At 37.9% G+C, this 21562-nt stretch overlaps 1 protein-coding gene and 1 long non-coding RNA gene across 2 annotated transcripts in view; one reads left to right on the forward strand and one right to left on the reverse strand.

Moving 5' to 3' along the window:
- The window catches only part of SERINC3 (serine incorporator 3), a 24693-nt gene extending 3395 nt beyond the window's left edge, over positions 1 to 21298 (reverse strand). The window contains exons 1-8 of the mRNA XM_008580778.1: positions 21190 to 21298; positions 15313 to 15471; positions 14542 to 14735; positions 13429 to 13508; positions 12640 to 12777; positions 9541 to 9710; positions 8690 to 8780; positions 7685 to 7865 (exon numbers count right to left, since the gene is read on the reverse strand). Of these exons, the coding sequence (XP_008579000.1) occupies positions 7685 to 7865; positions 8690 to 8780; positions 9541 to 9710; positions 12640 to 12777; positions 13429 to 13508; positions 14542 to 14735; positions 15313 to 15471; positions 21190 to 21228 (1052 nt within the window). The 5' untranslated portion in view covers positions 21229 to 21298. The remainder of the gene's footprint in view (positions 1 to 7684; positions 7866 to 8689; positions 8781 to 9540; positions 9711 to 12639; positions 12778 to 13428; positions 13509 to 14541; positions 14736 to 15312; positions 15472 to 21189) is intronic.
- Positions 21299 to 21436: 138 nt separating this feature from the next.
- Positions 21437 to 21562, forward strand: part of LOC103596978 — a 1418-nt gene continuing 1292 nt past the window's right edge. The window contains exon 1 of the long non-coding RNA XR_551075.1: positions 21437 to 21524. This is a non-coding gene — a long non-coding RNA (uncharacterized LOC103596978). The remainder of the gene's footprint in view (positions 21525 to 21562) is intronic.

Genomic DNA, 21562 nt, shown 5'->3' on the forward strand with positions numbered 1-21562 from the left:
TTGCCGGTCACGAAAAAAGACAAAAAAAAAAAAAAAAAAAAAAAAAAAAACAGATTTCGGGGCCGGCCCAGTGGCGCACTGCTACAGTGCGCCGCTTGGGAAGCGTGGTGGCGCTCCCGCCGAGGGTTCGGATCCCACATGCAGACTGGTTCCCGCTCACTGGCTGAGCGAGGTGCGGGCGCGGCGCCGAGGGTTGTGATCCCATTGCCGGTCACGAAAAAAGACAAAAAGGAAAAAAAAAAAAAAAACAGATTTCTTCAAGATATATAAATGGTCAATAAGCATATGAAAAGATGTCCAACATAATTAATCATTAGTGAAATGCAAGTCAAAACCACAATGAACTGCCACTTCATACCCTCTAGAATGGCTACAACAAAACAAAAAAACAATTACAATATAATGATTAGGATATGGTAAAACTGGAAACCTCATCCATTGCTGGGAGGACTGCAACATGATGCAGCCTCTTTGGAAAACACTTTGGCAGTCCCTTAAAAAGTTAAGCAGAGTAAAATCCAGAAATTCTATTCAATAGCTATACTTCTATATTCAAGAGAACCAAAAACATACATTCAACAGGAAACTTCTACATAAATATTAACAACAGTATTTTTCATAATAGTCCCACAGTGGAAACAACCCAAATGTCCAACAACTAATGAACAGCTAAACAAAATGGGATACACCTACACAATGAATATTATTTTCAACAAAAGAAAGAAATGAAGTACTGATATGTGCTACCACATGGGTGGACCTCAAAAACATGTGAAAGAAGCCAGTCACAAAAGACCATATATTATATGATTCCACATATATGAAATGTTCAAATAGGAAAATTTACAGAGATGTAAAGTAGATTAGCCCCGACCCACACCGAGGTGAGCCGAGCAGCAGCAGCAAAACCAGGTGGCTAGAGGCGGCCACCCCCGCCCCCTGGAGGGGAGAGCGCCAGCCTGCCCCATGCCCTTACTCACGCCGAGGTAAGCCCAGCAGCAGAACTGCAAGGCTAGAGGCAGCCCCTCCCTGCTCCTTGGACCCAGGGGGGAGCACCAGTCCATGGGGTCTGACCCTCCGAGGTGTGCCCAGCAGAACCACATGGCACTAGGGGCTCATTCTCTGACAACACATTCTGGAACAGGACCCAAGGTGGTTTAACATAACCACCACCATACCTACCGTCAAGCAAAGACAATTCACCTCCACAGTAGCAACCAGGGCCACTCCACAGCCAACCTCAGTGTAACAGAAAAAGCAAATCCTCTACCAAATGACCAAATGTCAATGAAAAAATATTAGAAGTACAAACAAAAAGAAATGACACCACCAAAAGAATACAGTAATGCTCCAAAGTCAGACTCCATGCAACAGGGAATCCTTGAAATGACTAACAAAGAACTTTGAGCAATGATCTTAAGAAAACTTGAAGAAATAAAGGAAGATTCAATTAAAGAACACAATGAAACAAGAAAAAATATCCAGAATGTGAAAGAGGAAGTCTACCAAGAGATTAATACCTTTAAAAAGTGTAGCAGAACTTGTAGAAATGAAAGACTCAATAAAATAAAAAACACAACTGAGAGCTTAAGCAGCAGGATAGAGTAAGCAGAAGAAAGAATTTCAGAGCTTGAAGACGGTCTTTTTGGAATAACTCAGACAGACAAAAAAAGGAAAAAATAATTAAAAATAAGGAGAAAAAATCTGAGAGAGACAGCAGACAACTTCAAGTGCTCTAACATCCAAATCGTGGGTATTCCTGAAGGAGAGGAGAAAGGAAAAAGTATTGAAAACCTACTCAAGGAAATAGTAACAGAAAACTTCCCGGGTGTAGGGCGAGATACAGACCTTCAGATCCAGGAAGCTCAAAGGTCCCCAAACAGATTCAACTCAAAAAGATCCTCCCCAAGAGATATTATAGTTAAATTTGCAAAGCTCAAAGACAGAGAGAATTCTATAAGCAGCAAGAGAAAAGCATAAGGTCACTTATAGGGGAATCCCCATCAAACTAACAGCAGACTTCTCAAGCAAAACCCTACAGGCCAGAAGAGAGTAGAATGATATATTCAAAATACCAAAAGAAAAAAATTGCCAGCCAATTATTCTTTACCCAGCAACGCTCTCCTTCAGAAATGAGGGAGAAATAGTGTATTTGCCAGACAAACAAAAGTTGTGGGAGTTCACCATCACACGACCAGCCCTGCAAGAAATTCTCAAGGGAGTCATTCATCTGGAATCTGAATAATGGTGACCACTATCACAAATATACAAGAAAGAGCAAAACCCACTGTTAAAACAAAAATGACAGCAAGAAAGAGAAAGAAGCTAAATCATCCCACCTTAAATTCCCAACTAACACTGAAGAGAAATAAAAGGGGAAATAATGATAAAAAGATATTTAAACCATCTAAACAAGAAGCAATTAAATGACAGGAATTATTAAGCAATACTTGTCATTAACTACCCTAAATGTAAATGAACTAAACTCTGCATTTAAAAGACACAGACTGACTGATTGCATTAAAAAGCTAGACCCAAGTACATGCTGTCTTCAAGAGATCCACCTCACCTGTAGAGACACACACAGACTAAAAGTGAAGGGATGGAAAAACATATACCGTGCAAATGGAAACCAAAACCAAGCAGGAGTAGCTATTCTTATATTGGACAAAATAGACTTTAAGCCAAAAAACATAAAAAAAGACAAAGAAGGCCACTATATAATGATAAAGGAATCTACTCAGCTAGAAGACACAACAATCATAAACATGTATGAACCCAATACAGGAGCACCCAGATATATTAAGCAAACACTCTTAGACCTAAAGAAAGAAATAGGACCTAATACATTAATAGTGGGTGATCTGAACACCCCTTTCTCAGTATGGGATATTTTTTTTTGACAAGTCAACAAAGAGATACAGGATTTAATCTACACCCTAGACCAACTGGACTTGGCAGATATATACAGAACATTTCACCCAACAACAAAGAATACACTTTCTTCTCATCAGCTCATGATACATTCTCCAGGATAGACCACATATTAGGTCACAAATCAAGTCTCAGCAAATTTAAAAAAAACTGAAATCATTCCAACTCTCTTTTCAGACCACAATGTACTAAAATTTGAAATAAACAATAAGCAAAACTATGGAAGCTATATATATACATGGAAACTAAATAATGGGCTCCTGAATGACCTATGGGTCCAATAAGAAATTAAACAGGAAATCAAAAAATTTCTAGAAAATGAAAATAAAGATACATCATACCAAATCTTGTGGGATACCACAAAAGCAGTACTAAGAGGGAAATTTATTGCAATAAATGCTTATATCAAAAGAATGGAAAAACTTCAAATAAACAACCTAATACCACACCTCAAAGAACTTGAAAAACAACAATCCAAATCTAAAAGTAGTAGACAGAAAGAGATAATTAAGATCACAGCAGAAGTAAATGAAATAGAGACCCAAAAAACAAAAGATTACCATTAGCAATCTTCCAACAAAGAAAAGTCTGGGTCCAGATGGTTTTACAGCTGAATTCTACCAAACTTTTAAAGAGGAGTTAATACCAATTCTCCTCAAACTACTCCAAACAATTGAAACAGATGCTACTCTCCCAAACTCATTCTATGAGGCCAAAATAACTCTGATATCAAAACCAGATAAAGACACAACAAAAAAAAAATTATAGGCCAATATCCTTGATGAACCTAGATGCTTAAATCCTCAACAAAATATTAGCAATCAGAATACAGCAACATATTAAAAAAATTATACACTATGATCAAGTGGAATTCATCCCAGTGATGCAAGGATGGTTCAACATATGAAAGTCAATAAATGTGATACATCACATCAACAAACTCAAGGACAAAGACCATATGATTATCTCAATAGATGCTGAAAAAGCATTTGACAAAATTCAACATCACTTCCTGATAAAGACTCTCAACAAATTAGGTATAGAAGGAAACTATCTCGACACAATAAAAGCCATTTATGACAAGATCACCGCCAGTATCATTCTGAATGGGGAAAAACTGAAGGCCTTACCCTTAAGAACAGGAAAAAGACAAGGATACCCACTCTCACCACTTCTATTTAACATAGTACTAGAGGTACTAGCCAGAGCAATCAGGCAAGAGAGAGACATAAAGGGAATCCAGACTGGAATAGATGAAGTCAAACTTTCTCTATTTGCAGATGACATACTATATATAGAAAAACCTAAAGACTATCAAAAAACTCCTAGAGCTGGTTAATAACTTCAGTAATGTTACAGGATACAAAATAAATGCCCCCAAATCAGTAGCATTTATATACTCAAATAATGAATTAACGAAAAGAGAAATAAAGTAAGCAAGCGCATTTACAATTGTCACAAAAAAAATAAGATACCTAGGGATCAATTTAACCAAGGAGGTGAAATACCTCTACAATGAGAACAAACCAGTTCTGAAAGAAATTAAAGACACAAAAAGATGGAAAGATATTCAATGCTCCTAGACTGGAAGAATTAACATTGTGAAAATGTCTATACTACCCATAGCAATCTACAGATTCAATGCAATCCCCATCAAAATAGCAAGGACATCCTTCATAGAAAGGGAAAAAACAATCTTACCTTTCATGTGGAAAAACAAAAGACCCGAAATAGCTAAAGCAATCCTGGCCAGAAAAAAACCCAAAAACCCCAGAGGCATAACACTACCTGGCTTCAAATTATACTACAAAGCTATTGTAAACAAAACAGCATGGTACTGGTATAAAAATAGACACTCAGACCAGTGGAGTAAAATTGAGAATGCAGATATCACCCCTCAGGCTTACAGCCATCTGATATTGGACAAAGGCAACAAAAATCTACATTGGGGAAAAGACTTCCTCTTCAACAAGTGGTGCTGGGAAAATTGGATATCCATATGCAGAAGAATGAAAGTAGATATGCATCTCTCACCATACACTAAAATCAACTCAAAATGGATTAAAGACTTAAGCATAAGACCTGACACTGTAAAATTATTAAGGGAAAATATAAGTGAGACACTTCAGTAATTAGGTCTGCGCACAGGCTTTATGAATATGAGCCCAAAAGCACAAGCAATAAAAGAAAAAATAAACAAACGGGACTATATCAAACTAAAAAGCTTCTGCACAGAAAAGGAAACCATCAACAGAGTGAAACGACAACCTACAGAGTTGGAGAAAATTTTTGCTAACTATGCATCCGACAAGGAATTGACATCCAGAATACATGTAGAACTCAAGCAATTATATAGTTAAAAAAAAAACAAAAAACAAAAAACAAATAAAAAACCCAATTAAAAAATGGGCAAAGGAGCTGAGTAGACATTCTTCAAAGGAAGACACATAAATGGCCAACAGATACATGAAAAAACGCCCAACATCACTAGTCATCAGGGAAATGCAAATTAAAACTACACAGAGATACCACCTCACCCCAGTTAGACTGGCTATAATCAAAAAAACGTGAATAACAAATGCTGGCAAGGGTGTGGAGAGAACACTCTTACACTGTTGGTGGGACTGTAAATTAGTACAACCACTATGGAAAACAGTATGGACGTTTCTCAAACAACTACAGATAGATCTATATGATCTAGCAATCCCTCTTCTGGGTATATACCCAGAGGAATGGAAATCATCATGTCAAAGGGATACCTGCACTCCCATGTTCATCGCAGCTCTGTTTACAATAGCCAAGATATATAACCAACCTAAATGTCCATTGATGGATGATTGGATAAGGAAACTGTGGTATATATACACCATGGAATACTACTCTGCCATAAAAAAGAATGAAATACTCCCATTTGCAACAACATGGATGAACCTGGAGAAACTTATGTTGAGTGAAATAAGCAAAGCACAGAGGGATAAATACCACATGTGCTCATTCATATGTGGGAGCTGAGAGAAAAGAAGGAAAGAAAGAAAGACCACAGTAGTGTGTTGGTCTTACAGTGGGAGGGAACATTCCTAGGGCTACAAAGTGGACTGGGGGAGAAATGGGGAGGGGGAGTGAGGTTGAGGGATGGTTGAGTGAAGGACATGGGGTACCAAAGTAATTTCTGGTAGTGGGCATGCTCCCCATTTGAATCTGACCCTCACATCATGGGCACGAGGGGTGACAATTAACTTTGTATCTCATGAAATTCATAATAAATAAATAAATAAATAAAATAAAATAGATTAGTGGTTGCCAGAGGCTGGAAGGAGGCAGAATGGGGAGTGACTGCCAGTGGGTATAGGATTTCTTTTTGGAATAAGAAAATGTTTTAAAATTGATTGTGGTGATGGTTGTACAACCCTGTGAATATACTAAAAAAAATACTGAATTTCATACTTTAGAAGGGTGAATTATATGGTATGTGCATTTTTTCTTGAAAAATAAGAAAAATGTTAAGCCAGAAGCAAAACAAAGTCAGAAACAATATGGAAACAAATGAGCATGTATGTGTTCTTGTAAAACTATTTACAAAAATAGGCAGCCAGCCCAAGGGCTGTAATTTGCCAATCCCTGTTCTAAGCAATCTAAAACAAACTAGATAAATGTATACATAATGTTGTGGAACGCTGTCCAAATTATAATGACAAATTCATGGTTCAAAAAAGAATAATAATATATGTGTATATAAATTATTATATGTTCCTAATTTTTAAATACATAAATAAAATTATATACATATAATTAGATACAAAATTATATCTATATACAGATAAATAGATATTATTAAAAAAGGAAAAAAGCCTGAAATAATATGTATCAAAATGTTAATTATGAGAGAGGTAGATTTGAAGGGAGGATACTTTCATTTCCTACTTTATACGTATTTTCTCTCTTATGTTATTAGCTTATATAAATAAATTTATCCTTGTCCCCTTTGAACATTTCACATTTTTTTTTTCCTTTTTGTCTTTTTTCATGACCGGTAACGGGATTGCAACCCTCGGTGTCGTGCCCGTACCGCGACCGGCAACGGGATCGCAACCCTCAGTGTTGCGCCCGCACCGTGCTCAACCAGTGAGCAGACCGGTCTCTATATGGGATCTGAACCCTCGGCGGGAGCACTGCCGTGCTCCCAAGCACCGCACTCTACCGAGTGCACCACCGGGCCGGCCCGAACATTTCACATTTTTAAGTTATTTTAAATTAAAGTAATACATGCCATTGTACAGAAAATATCAATTAGAATGGGTGGAAGGATGGCTGTAAAAACATAGGTTTTACCTGGGGTTTAGGATTAACTGGAGACTTTTAATTTTAGATGTATATAATTCTGTAGTTGTTTAAATATTATGTATAATGATCAAGAAATAAATTTGGTTTTGTTTTGTTTTTTTTAAAAAAAAGGATAACCCAATCAATTTTCAGAGCCACTATTCTAGCTCACCTAGGGTCTAGTGAAGAATTTCTCCTCCTATACAAAGGAGAAGGTATCTCTCTGAAATACTGGGAGGATTTAATAAGAGGATTTACTGAACTTTAAGAAATGCACACAGCTGGGTAACTGAAGCAAGTAACGGACTTTTCATTAAAGAGAGCTAAGTTGTTTTTAAAACTCCTCACACTGCTTTTTGAAAGCAAAATAGCTTCCGCTCTCTCTTACTAACCTTCATGAGAATCTCACCCTAAGTACCTTCTAACTTACCTAGAATACAAAAGACAGAGAACAAATACTATTAGCCCTAAAATATTCTCCGCTTCCAGAAACTGCCCACTCTTTGATGGTGGAGTAGAGGTAGGAACCACGGCAGTTGAATTTCCAGGAGCCAAGGTTGGTGCAGCAATGTGTGTAATGATGCTTAGCAGGCCAGGGTTGCAGGAACGATCTGAAAATGGAAAATTTTTTCTTATCTTTGGTTATAAAGCATCTTGTTCCAAGAAAGGATTTGAAGGGTTGCTTATACATCATTCAGTCATGACATGAAATATGGGAATGCTATACTTTAAAGAACCTGAAAGTTAGCAGTCAGCAACATATTTGTGTCACAACCAATTACTTCGTTTTAGAAAAAAAGATAAGAAACGACAGTATCTGTTAAATTTCATAAATGTCAATCTTGATTTTATTGGTTTTGTAGTTTGACAAATCTTTTTAGTTCTAGTGACAAGGCTTTAAGTACATGAGTTGTTTATCCCTAGGTTTGTTTTTACATAGTTATTTAAGAATATAATAAAAAATAAGTTATTGTGGGGTGGTGGGGGGATCCTGCAATAATTGTTTTCCTTAAAAAGGAGTCCATAAAATATCCTATTGAGAAACAATCCTGCAATAACTACAAAAGGAGAGTTCCTACAGCTGTTTCTTCTAGAGCCTATGACACCAAACTAAAATTCATTTAAAACAACTCTACAAAGGGCCCAAACAAGGCTGCCCTTGTCCAGAGCTCTCAACTAGTTTCATTTAGTCCATGTTGGATAAAGCCTAGACTATCTAAAGGACTGCAGCCCTTCAGGCTGTCAGCAATGAATAACTATAAACAGACATGGGTAGTAAAATGTGAAAAGTAAATATCTGAAAACCTACAGTGAACACCGTACATTTAAGTGAAATTTGTTTTACATTTGCTCTAGCTTTAGTTTTTGCACCCATCAAAGGGGTAATTTCCCACTTTCTTTTCATCAAATTACTGTGCTATTGACATTCCCTTACCAGGTTCATTGCACATGGCTGACCACGTGAGGTACAAGGTATAGAGGGTGATGATAGAGGACTGCAGAAGGCCAGAACGAGGCTGGTGTTCCTATGGAATCAAAAGGAATACAATGCCAAAGGGATCACAAAAGGCTAACTTGTAAAACCCAGTGCACTTCTCTGGGATTCACTGAATCATCAGTTCAAAGATGACAAGTAACCTTTCAGTTTGAGTGAGCTTGCAAAAAAAATAAGAAAAACAAATTATATACTACTGGTTCTCAAGGCATTTCATAATCCTGGAAATTCCTGTGTATCACACAAAGGCTTCGACTTTCTAGTCCCTTGGTATAGTGGAAAGGGAGAGCCTAAGCTCAGCTTTGCCACTAACTAGTGACTCATCACTTCTTTGAGACTTTAGTTTTCTCACTTTTAAAAGGAGGTGATGTCTGGATGTTCTTTTCATATTTTACATCTAAAACTCCATGAATTTTTAAAAGTATAGTATTTAAAAGATAAAACTAAAAAGCATAAGTTGTTTTTAAAAATTAAAATTAATTATTTTTTCTAGTTTAATTCCCATATCTTGGCTAATGACTCATAAGAATCATTCCACAATTTAAATACTTTATAAAAAGAACTACAAATTCTCAAGTTACCTAGTTTTTTTTAAATGATAGATTTAATTATGATACATATACTCAATGGCACACTGTATACTTAAGTTATAATTATGAAGACTTTATCATAATATGGAAAAACGTTTAAGTGGATAAACACAGACATAAATTCATATAGAAGGATACCCGGGTTTTAAGCTTAGCATTAATTAAAAACCATTCACAGGAGGAAGAAGCCGAAAACCATACCTGAATTTTTGGATGGATTGATATAATAGAAACCACAACGCAAAGGATCAGATTAATACTGATGAAGAACTTGTTTTCTGTGCAGCCATCTGGTTTGGTATAGTATGTGTACAGCAGCCCAACAGCGATGATTGACAGGATATAAAACAAGCTTGTGACAGATAGTAAAGCTGGAAAAAGAAAAACTGAATATGAATCCCCACAACTGTAATAAGATAAAGACCAATTTTCCGCTACTCCATATAAAAATGAAGAGGCATTAATTCACTTTTATGGGGAAAATAATTTACAGTGAAATTACAGAAGCCCGAAGTTAAAGTTTCAGACTGGGTTAGATTGGCTCAATGTTAAATGCCAAAATCCACCAAGCAACTGAATTCTCTTCCTGGATTCTCTAATTTGATTTCACGGGTTGGATTACCAGACATTTGATCACTCCAGCTAGAGTAAACTGCTAACTACATGCTAAATAATGTGTATTGCAATCTTTTCTTAAAAACCTTGATGATTCCTGGGTCCTCAAAATGGCCCATACAGCAAGCTACATACCAGAGATGGTGTTAAGCATGTTTCTATGGCAGTTTTTCCTCTGCAGCCACTGACTACCAAACTGGTTTCCCACCACAAACAATGAGACTATATCCCTGAGCTGGAAAAGTGGTTCATTTGCTATTTTCAAATACCTGAAGTAATGTTTCTTTACATTTTCACAGACAAACAACAACTGGCTATGTAACTCTGAAAATTAGAAAACATGAAATAGAGCATACAGTATACTCAGACCAATTACAGCAATGCTGAACTCAGTTATCTTGTGTTCAATTCAAAGCACAGACTTATTTCAGATAACTAGTTTCTACTTATCTCAATGGATTTTGTGTTTAAAATTAAATGATGTATATTAAGTTACCAGCATAGTTCTTAATGTTTTTCATTTGAATATACAAGATTTCTCTGTACTCAGTTACTCTAAATTATGGCCCATCTGCAACTCACTATTAAATTCTAGAGTTAAGTGATTTAAAATGAATTACAGAAAACAGAAATAGGTAAAAAAATAAATAAATAAATATTTATTAGTCAGAAAAAAGCAAAGAAGGAGTTTTGGGATTCCCAACTCATAATGATAAATGATAAAGACTATTTTAAAAATCTTTTGCTGAAAGAAATGGCCATTACAAACAATTTAGGTGACAAACAATAGTGCAAAGTTTAAATAAATTATGGAATATCGTGTCATGGAATACCATGGAACTGAATGGAATAAAATACCATGCAGCTGTTAAATGACTAAGACATACCTATATTCACTGGTATGGAAAGATATTTACCATTTAGTAAGTGAAAAGAACAAGCCATGGAACAACATATAGTATAATCCTGTTTACATTTAAATACAAAAGCAATGTGTAAGTACATAAACATACAAAGGTGAGGGAACACTGGCTACATCTGCAAAAGAAAATGAATTGTAAGTGGATAGAGATTTGCATGTCTTACTCATTTATAAAGTTCTATCATTTGTGCTTATGGTGAATATAATATATAGTATTGTTTTATATAAATGTTTTAAAAAGAAATAAGCTAAATAAATAAAATGAAAATAAAACTGGACGATTTGATAGTATGCACTAAAAGCATTTAAAATATTCATACCCTTTGACCCTCCTACTACTTTTTTTTTTTTTTTTTTTTTAAAGATGACAGGTAAGGGGATCTTAACCCTTGACTTGGTGTTGTCAGCACCACGCTCTCCCAAGTGAGCCAACCGCCATCCCCTATATAGGGATTCGAACCGGTGGCCTTGGTGTTATCAGCACCACACTTTCCCAAGTGAGCCACGGGCTAGCCCTTGACTCTCCTACTTCTGGGAATTTATCCTAAGGAGATAATCAGAACTGTACTCAAACATCTATTATTAGGTATTTTTTGTTGTACTATAGCCAAAACATATTCACAAGCCATTTCTAAGTTAAAAAAAAGCCAAACCACAACTATTCAAATGTATAATGTATAATACATTTAAAAAATAAACACAAACATATTCCATTTTTCAATGATTTGTATTTTTCTATATACAGAAGACACATGTGTACATAATAGAAAAAAGTCTGGAAGAATATAGACTAATGTTAACAGCAACTAATAATTATAGGATAGTTGGTTAAAGGGGAAACCTGTTTTCTTTCGTAATTTTCTATTTTCCAAGTTCTTGACATAAGCATCTCTTATTTTTACAATGGAGGGGTGGTGTGCAGGGAGACAGAGGTAAGCAATCTTAACAACTGTTACTCATCTGAGTGTCCTGTCCATGGAAACAAGGTTATCAACACCAAAACTATGCCACTAAATACAATTGTTTTTCCTTACTTACACATGTAGTTACATTACAAATCTCAAAATAAATAAATTGGGAGAATCCAATTACTTATACTTGTATTATCTGTACTACTCCCTTTCAGTAATGCATATACAGTTGGCCCTCTGTATCCACAAGTTCTGCATCCATGGAATCAACCAACCCCGGAGCAAAAATATTCAGGAAATAAATAAATAAGAAATAACAATACAATAAAAATAATATGAATTTAAAAAACTACAGTATAACAATTATTTACATAGCAGTTACACTGTATTAGGAATTATAAGTAATCTAGAGATGACTTAAAGTATATGGCAGGATATTTGTAGGTTATATGCAAATACCTCACAATTTTATACAAGAGACTTGAGCATCCACAGATGTTGGTATCCCTTGGGGCTCCTGGAACCAATTCCCCATAGATACTGAGGAACTGTAACTCAGAATCAACTCAGCTGGGAAATTATAATTCTTTAAAAGGCAGCTCTAGGGCCGGCCCCATGGCGCACTTGGGAGAGTGTGGCGCTGGGAGCACAGCGACGCTCCCGCCTCAGGTTCGGATCCTATATAGGAATGGCTGGTGCGCTCACTGGCTGAGCGTGGTGTGGGCGACAAAAAAAGACAAAAAAAAGGCAGCTCTACATTGGGAATTTATACATTTAAGTCAGTGAAGATTTTTATTGTACACCCTGCTTAATGTAGCAGTATGGCTTTCACAGATGAGTTTAGATACCTACCGGCATACCAGAACCTCGGGTTTCCTTCTTCCATTTGATTTACCCATAATTCATTCCAAGAGTGAGCCATGTCTATCAACAGCACCAGCTGAATGAGGATGAAGAAACCAGCCCCTATCATGCCAACAATAAACCAGGCTGCAAATCAAGAGAACAGTTATTCTTTACCACAGGAGTAACACTGCAGAACATTACTGTCCAACATTCTGGACAGATTTCAAACGAGAGAGGTGGTACTGACATTCTGTCTCCAGCAGGAGAGCAAGATTATTACAATTCCAAACTCGAAAGCATTCTCTGAGAAGTGTTCCATTGGGTTTCAGGCCTTTTAAAACTGTTTTAGCATATGCCAAAGGGAGCCTAGACCTGACACTACAAATGGTACTATAAGCCTTTTCCTTTATTTTAGAGGGGGGAAAAAACACAGTAGAAATTCAGATGTCACGTGACACAATGTTAAGGAAGCAGGTTAAGACAAGGAGCTCAAGAGACAAAAGTCCTATGTTTCTAAGCTCTCCAATTAACTTTGTATTGCCAAGTGAGAAGGTAAACTACTAAAATACTTGCAAAGGATTAACATATGACTCCAGAAAAGCTGAGAAGTGGGCCAAATGTGTCCTGGCTTTAAATCAATATCTTAATATTAGTACCGAGTCATAATAACTGGACACCATCTCATTTAATTGTCAGTTCTCTAAAACCAGTAATAAAAATGCGGCTTTTTTTCCCCCTCAATTATTTGTAGAGTTTGTATACCTGATAATTATCCCCCTCAATAGTGAGCCATACCTGTAGTGAAATTGCCCCCAGGGATGTAGAAAGAGCCAACCATGATACCAACAATGGCAGCAATTTTGAAGAACCAAAACCTATTAAAAAATAAAAATGCATGCTAAGTTTCACCCTTATACTGAGAAAAATTAAATTCTGAAATATAAGCCTGTCTGTGCTTATTTCTTCATTTGACATGAGACTACTTCATTCAATATTTCATACAATTAAAGGATAGTCTTAGGGCAAAGAATAAATCATTCACATTCAAAAGAAAAGAGAAATGTAAATTAAGAGCCTCCCTACTTTTAGTACTTAAAGGTAGGGATTCTTCTAGCATTCTGGAGAGTTCTAAAATAACAGTGTTACCTGTAATTGCCAAATCCTTCATTTACAACATAAGACATCAATATCTTGCCCACAGAGACAAAGATCATCATCACTGGCAAAGCCAGGACTACACCTGACTTCCAGTTCATGATCCTGAATAACTGCCTTGTATGGACGAGTAGAAAGATCCAGGCTTTGGAGCTAGACAGAGCTGAGTTTCAATCTTAGCTCCAAGCCCTCAACTGGCTGAGACATCTCAGGCAATTTATTTCACATCTGTGAAATTCAGTTACTACATCTATAAAAAGGGGATCTAATACATATAAAGTTTATAAAACTCCCTTCAGTCTTCAAATGAGAATTAAAAATACTGTACATATAAAAGAGAACTGGACATCAGGAATGGGAAGCAACAGAATATGTCATATATATTCACACTGTTTATCGTTTTCGTATACTATTTAAATATATTAGGTATATATTTCAACAACAGAAAGAAAAAAGTCTGTGCGTGTAAGTGTCTCACATAGTGCTTGAACTGTTTTGACAGTTCAATAAAAATCTAGGAACTTGAAGCAAAGGTACTGAAATTAAAAAAACAAAAAAAAGATAAGACCCTCCCCGCCATCCCCTCAATGTTACAGGGCTCCAACCGAAAACGACACTAAAACAATTTCACATGTAGAATAAGTCAGAAATATATCTGGGCCACTGATTTACATATTCCATTGGTCTCATCAGAATGGCAACCTTAACTGCTGAAGGGGATAATATAACAAGTTAATAATAAAACTTACATACCCATTGTGTATTGCTGCTCTGGGACCTTTGCTTGTTTTTACTTTTAACATGAGCAGAAAGAAAACAAAGAAAAAGACAGCCAATGCAAAGTTGATCCGATATACAGCTTTATAACCAACCAGCACGTCACAATCTTTATCCGCTTTTGTATCAGTCACCTTGATTTTAAATCCCCCTTCACAGAATCCAGGAATCTGGAAAAAAGCAATTTCAATGTTATGGGAATATCTACATTTAAACCATCCCATTACAGGAAAATCTGGATTTATAAAACTGACCACTTCAACATCTGCAAGACTGTGGGGTTTTTCTCTTTGCCTTCCAATTCACTTATAATCTTGTTAGAAAACTGCACAAACACCTCACATTTTAAAAATAAAAGTGCTCTTTTCTTTGCTCTTTCAGGTTATTTCCCATTTTTCCATGAGGTTTTCCAACTACAACCAACTCTTTTCAAAGATGAGGAACTAGTTTAGTTCTTATGCTCAAATGTTGAACATATAAGGAAAGAAAATATTTCAGGGCCACTCTTTTAATATCTGTTTTCTCACAGTTGTTATACGAGAGCCTGAAGATGTTCATTCTGGATCTATTTCTGGAAAAGGACTTGTATCTTCATATTCTGTGTCTTGCCTGCACCCTAAAAACCCCAAATTACAACAAACTTGATTGAGTATAACAGTGAAGAAATAAATAAGAACAATTACAGCTAAAATTTTGCAAAATCTAAAAAATAAGCAGTACACTAAGGGTACCGTTACTTCTAGTTACCTTCTTCAGCTGGGATTCCATCCCCATCAGCATGATACAGGACACAACGGTGCCCAGGATGAGAATGAAAGCATAAATGAGGCGAGTCACAGTGGAATTCTTACTGTTAGGACAGCAACTACACAGCAAACATGATGCACCACTGCAGAGGCACGGAACCTGTAATAAGAACACTGTGGGGTCATTTGAGACTTCCTTCAGTGGACTCCTTCATGACAAACAGGCTTTGACAGTTTTAACTCAGAGAATCATGGCTGGGAGGAAGTGGTTAAAAGCATGGGCTCTGGTGTCAATATTATTTCTGCTACTTTACCTCAGCAAGTTACATAACCTAACCCTATTTCTCCACCTGTAAAATAGGCTCAATAATAGAATCTTCCTCCCTCAAACTTTGCTATATTAAATGAGCACTCAACACAGTGCCTAATACACAGTAAGAGCCCGATAAATGTTAGTTATATTCACACAGAGAACATATTCTGTTTTAAAGAAACATGAGAATACAAACCTCACTCCACTTGCTCTTTATTGAGAATCATAATTACCAAAGCTGATATTACAGCATAAAGCAATATTACATGGAAACTTATAAATACTGATAACAAGAGCCATTTAACTCCATTCAAGAGTAACCCGAAGGTTCCTCAAAAAGTTAAACACAGAATTACCATATAACTCAGCGATTTGACTCCTAAGTATATACCTAAAGAACTGAAACAGCTGGTCAAACAAAAGCTTGTGGGGCCGGCCCGGTGGCGCACTGGGGAGTGCACCGCTTGGGAGTGAGGCAGCGCTCCCGCCGAGGGTTCGGATCCCATGTGGAGACCGGTTCCCGCTCACTGGCTGAGCGCGGTGCGGGCGCAACACCGAGGGTTGCGATCCCGTTGCCGGTCAGTAAAAAAGACAAAAAGGAAAAAAAAAAAAAACCCCACAAAAGCTTGTACATGAATTTCACAGCAGCACTATTTAGAATTACCAAAAGGTGGAAACAACTCAAATATCCATTATCTGATAAGTAAATGTGGACAAAGTAAAATGTGGTATATCCATACAAATTATTCAAACAAAAAAGGAATGAAGTACTGATACACTGTACAACACCAGTGAGCCTCAAAAAATTATGTTAAGTGAAACAAGCCAGACACAAAAAGTCACACATTGCATTATTCTATTTATATGAACTATCCAGAATAGGTAAATCCAGAGACAGAAACAAGACTACAGGAGCTGGGGGAAGAAGAGAATCGGCAGTAACTGCTTAATGGTGAAGAGGGTTTCCATTTGGGGTGATGAAAATGTTCTGGAAGTAGATAAATGTGATGGCAGCAAAATATTATGAATATATTAAATGCCACTACATTATAAACTTTAAAATGGTTAATTTTATGTTATGTGAATTTCACTTCAATTAAAAACAAAAAAAGAGTAGGCTGGATCTTTGGTCAGCTAAAATCTGTTAATGACCACTCCAGGTGAAAGGATATAATTTGAGTCATTCTTATACATACTTGATTAGGAAACTGCTTGAACTGCTCTGGCGGGTGATCTTATCAAGTCACATTACAAGGACAGGCTAATGCAGAAGTAGCAGAAGCAAGAGATATGAACAATGGACAACTCTGGTCTTACAATATGGTGCCAGTAATCTTTATTTTATAGATGGTACTTTGTGTGGACTTTTCCATGGTTCTGTGAGGCTTGCAGCAAGATACTAAACTTCTTAAAAACTGTTTTCTCATTTGTAAAAATGAAAACCCCAACCCAGTTATTGTGTGAAGAATGAGATGATGTCACAAATATAAAGCACTTAGCATAATTTAGCCCGACACAGCAGGAGATCAATATATCATGGTAGCCATTATTATTTGTAATTGAAACAGCAAATGGGAAATTTACCAGCTAGCTTCAGTCTCTAATTCTTAACTACCATATGGGCCAAAAGACCAAAATGAAAATCTCTATCAGGTATTTTACAGCTAAAAAATGACACTAATTGCTTCAGGTTTATTTTGTCTACACTTTCAGACTCACATCCCTCTTTAGCTATTTTCTTTCCTGACCAATTCAAATAATTACATAGTAATTGCCTAGTGTTTGTTATGGGTTGAACTGTGTCTGTCCTCCCCGCAAATTCATATGTTGAAATCCTAATTCCCAGTACCTCAGACGACAGTAACCTTACTTGAAAACAGAGTCAGGTAATTAGTTAAGATGAGGTTATACTGGAGTAGGGTGGGCACCTAATCCAATATGACTACTGTTCTTACAAAAAGGGGAAATTTGGACATAGACTTGGTAGCAGAGGGAGACCAACACATGAAGATGAAAACAGAGATCTACAAGCTGAGGAACATCAAAGACTGCAGCAAACCACCAAATGCTAGGGGAGAGGCATGGAAGAGATTGAGATTGAGCAGGTACCCCTCTTCCTTAAAGCTCTTCAGAAGTTTAGGTAAAAGGGGGTTTTAGGCCTGGGCTGCTTCTCACCTTCCTATTCCCACCCCACCCCACCCCCCAATAGAAGATGTTTTAGACTCTGGGAACTAGGCTCTCCAATTAAGGAGCCGGAATTTACAGACAGCAATTAAGGAAGGATCCAACAGGCAGCTGGGCAAATGGGATGTAACCAGGGGACAGAGGGAGCCATAAACTAGGACTGTTAGACTCCAAGTACAAAAAGCACTACTTTGACATGTATCCTTGAAATGTTTTCATTCGGGCAAAGTCTAACTTCCTCACCCAGCTAAAGGAATGTGCTGACCAGGTGCAGACTGCAAGGATCGCGGACTGACTAGAGCCAAAAGATAAGCAAAGGCTCAGAGAATTTTCTTTGTTTCAAGAGACTCAACCAACCAGAAACATCCACTGGCTGGCCACACTGCCTCAACCCTCTCCTCACCCAGTCTGCCTTTAAAAATCTTTGCTCGGAAATTTTAGGGGCGCCCTGGGGTTTTTCCAGCATTAGCTGCCCTGAGTCTCCTTACTTGGCCTTGTAATCAATGTCTACTTTCTATCTCTGCAATACTGGTCTCAATGTATTGAAATAACTAGGTAACGAGTGAGGGGCCCCAATCGTGGTCCAGTGACAAAATTCTCCCTCACCACCCTTAGAAGGAACCAACGCTGCTGACACCTTAAGGTCGGACTTCTAGAATTGAGAGACAATAAATCGCTGTTGTTTAAGCTACCCAGACTGTGGTACTTTGCTATGCAGCCCTAGTGAATGAATACACCTACTTACTTGTCTTTTAACTGTCAAGAGAATGTAAATACTTTGAGGAGGGGACCACCTTTACAGAGTAGGTTTCCAGTAAATATGTGTCCAACAAACATGTCCCACTACGTGTTATGTTGTTCCCCTGTTCCCCTATTTCAGTAAATGGCAACTCTATCCTTCCTGTTGCTCTGGCCAAGAGGATGCTCATCTAATCTGTCAGTATATCAGCTCTATCCCTAAAATATATCCAAAATTTGACCACTGTCATAGCATTCCTCCCTATCACCTCAGTCTAAGCCACTACTATCATCTTTCATCTAGATTACATGTAATAGCTCCTGTCTCACTGCTGTAGGGACCTATTCGGAACCCCTGAGCTGGGATAAAAATTATTTTAATAATAAAATAATCTTTAAAATAAAGACATTTGAGAATCAACAGATGCAGGAAAAGAAAGCCTTCTCAGAGCGTCCCTTATTTCAATAAAAGCAGCAACTTCTGGGAAATGAGGCTGCCATAAATTCCCTCTCCAGGGGAGTTTTAAGGACATTAGGAAGTTGGAAAGACCTCTCACACCTGAGTAAACAAGTATTAACACAAACTTTATGTCCTGTTTGTTCTCCTAAAAACCCACTAGTCTTTCCTAAAAAAAAACAAACATATCTTTCCTCTTTGATAACCTGAAATACATTTTGGCATTGATCGAGAGCTAAGATTTGAATTGATGCCATCCAAGCATTTCTATCCATAAATTGCTTTTATATTTTATTAGCTTCTTTTATTCAACAGAAACAGCAAGGAGTTTAGTATACCAGGGAGTAGAATGAGTGAGGGGAAGAATAAACTGAAGTCAGAAAGGTAGCAGAGACCCAAACTATGCAAATACTCATTATATGGTCTTGTAGGCTTTTAAGGACTTTGGCTTCTACTCTTAAGTGATATGGGAATCCATTATAGGATTTGGAAAAAGTAGTGATATGATCTGACATGTGTTTTAACAAAATGGGTTCTGGTTGCTGTGTGAAAAATAGTAGAAACGTAATGGTAAAGCAGCAAAGAAAAGGAAAAACTTTTCCTCCATTCTCTTGGGTTCAGTCCCTGAGTGCTTGTGAATTAAACTGACAAAAAATACAGGTTAGCAAGAGGAAAAAAAGTTTATTTCAGAGGTTATTTACAGATGCAAGACAGGAATGTTCAGTGATAAGCAATTCTCCCCTCTACCTATCTCCTAAGTTAGGGATATAAGAACCAAACTCTAACCACTCCTTTGAATTGCTAGAACTTGCTGTTTCTATTGAATAAAAGGAGTTAATAAAATATAAAAGCAATTTATGGATAGAAATGCTTGGATGGCATCAATTCAAATCTTAGCTCTCGATCAATGCCAAAATGTATTTCAGGTTATCAAAGAGGAATGATATGTTTGTTTTAAATTACCAATTTACTCCTTAACTAATGACCTTCTTAAATACATTTTTCAAATATCTATTTTGTAAATAATGAGTTTGACCCACACTTGTGGATTGTAAACATTAACATTCCAAGATTTCTTTTAATGTGATAAAAGAAAAATTGTATAGTAGATGTATGTACAGGTAAGAATTATTTCATGAAATGTTGTGTCTAAATGGGCACATTAGATCAACTATGTAAAATTTACTTCTTACTTTAGGTTAAGGTCAAAAAATTAGAAAGCCACTGCTCACAAGGAATCCCTAAATGACCAAATTTCCTTATTAATTTAAAATCAACAAACTTAAAGGACGAAAATATGGGGGCCGGCCCGTGGCTCACTTGGGAGAGCATGGTGCTGACAACACCAAGTCAAGGGTTAAGATCCCCTTACCGGTCATCTTTTTTTAAAAAAAGGATGAAAATACATTCTGACCCTATGAAATAGTAGTAGAATGGGCTAAGATGGAATCCTTGGTCAGTTATATAAGTTGAGGAATTACAGAACAAGAAAATGATTTCAAGGAATAAGGCTGCTGTGAAGCGGGTATACTAAGGAACTCAGCATATTCTTTCACTGACCCTAAAATTTCCCTTTATCCTCCCAACAGCTCTCGAGGAGAGGAATGCTGGGGTGATTATCCTCAAAGACAAATGACCTGTAGATGTCCCAAAACGTCCAGGCCATGGCTTCCTATTCTGAGTAATTATCAACAAGGCCTTCTTACCCTTGCCCAGAACGGTAGACAGGCTGGGTTAAAATCCCCGCCCTGCCACACACAATACTCTGTAGCTTTGGCAAATCCCGTGCTTTCGGCTAAAAATACTATTCAAGCCATCCATAATAAAATGCACCTCACTTCGATGTGCCTCGAAGCGAACCAGAGCGCCCCGCCCACGAGGAGCTCACATTCCGGTCCTACCCCTGCTACACAGGAACCAGGAATCCGGAAGGTTCGCGGGGGCGGGGCAACTGGAATTGTAAACAATGGCGGCGTAGTCTCCTACCGTGCCTCAACTCACTCAGAAAGCGAGCCACCTGATCCCGACCTGAGGACATCGCATATTTTGGCTTGGGGTCCCGGACACCCTCTGCAACCCAGGGGCCGCCCCTACCCCGAGCCGAGGCCCATTAGGGTCTGGGCTTGAGGCTCCCTATCGCCCTTCCCCCAAACCGCCGGTCCGACGACACAGGACCCCGAACTCACCCAACTAGCGAAGGAGAAGACGCCCAGCACAGCCCCCATGGTGACGCTGGTGATGGAGGTGGCCGGTCCGGAGCCTTCTAATGCGGTCGGTGGTAACTGTCAGCTGAGGCGTCAACCCAGAAACGCGACGGTTTCTCGGGGCGGAAACGCGGTCCACGTTTAGCCCTTCGCAAGGTCTGCGTCAGTGCGTGGCCCCGCCCACTGCCCTCGACCGGGCCGCCGAGAGGGCACCTGCCATTGGTTAAAGAGGAAGGCGGGGCTAAAGCAGCTTGGGGCTGCAACAGCCGCGAAAGCTTCATTCCTTGCCCCCTTTGTATTTACTGGGAGCGCATCAGGTGTGAAAGTTGGCGGGGGGGGGGGGGGGGGGGGGGGA

Source organism: Galeopterus variegatus, unplaced genomic scaffold, assembly GCF_000696425.1.
Source record: "Galeopterus variegatus unplaced genomic scaffold, G_variegatus-3.0.2 Scaffold2157, whole genome shotgun sequence".
NCBI lineage: Eukaryota > Metazoa > Chordata > Mammalia > Dermoptera > Cynocephalidae > Galeopterus > Galeopterus variegatus.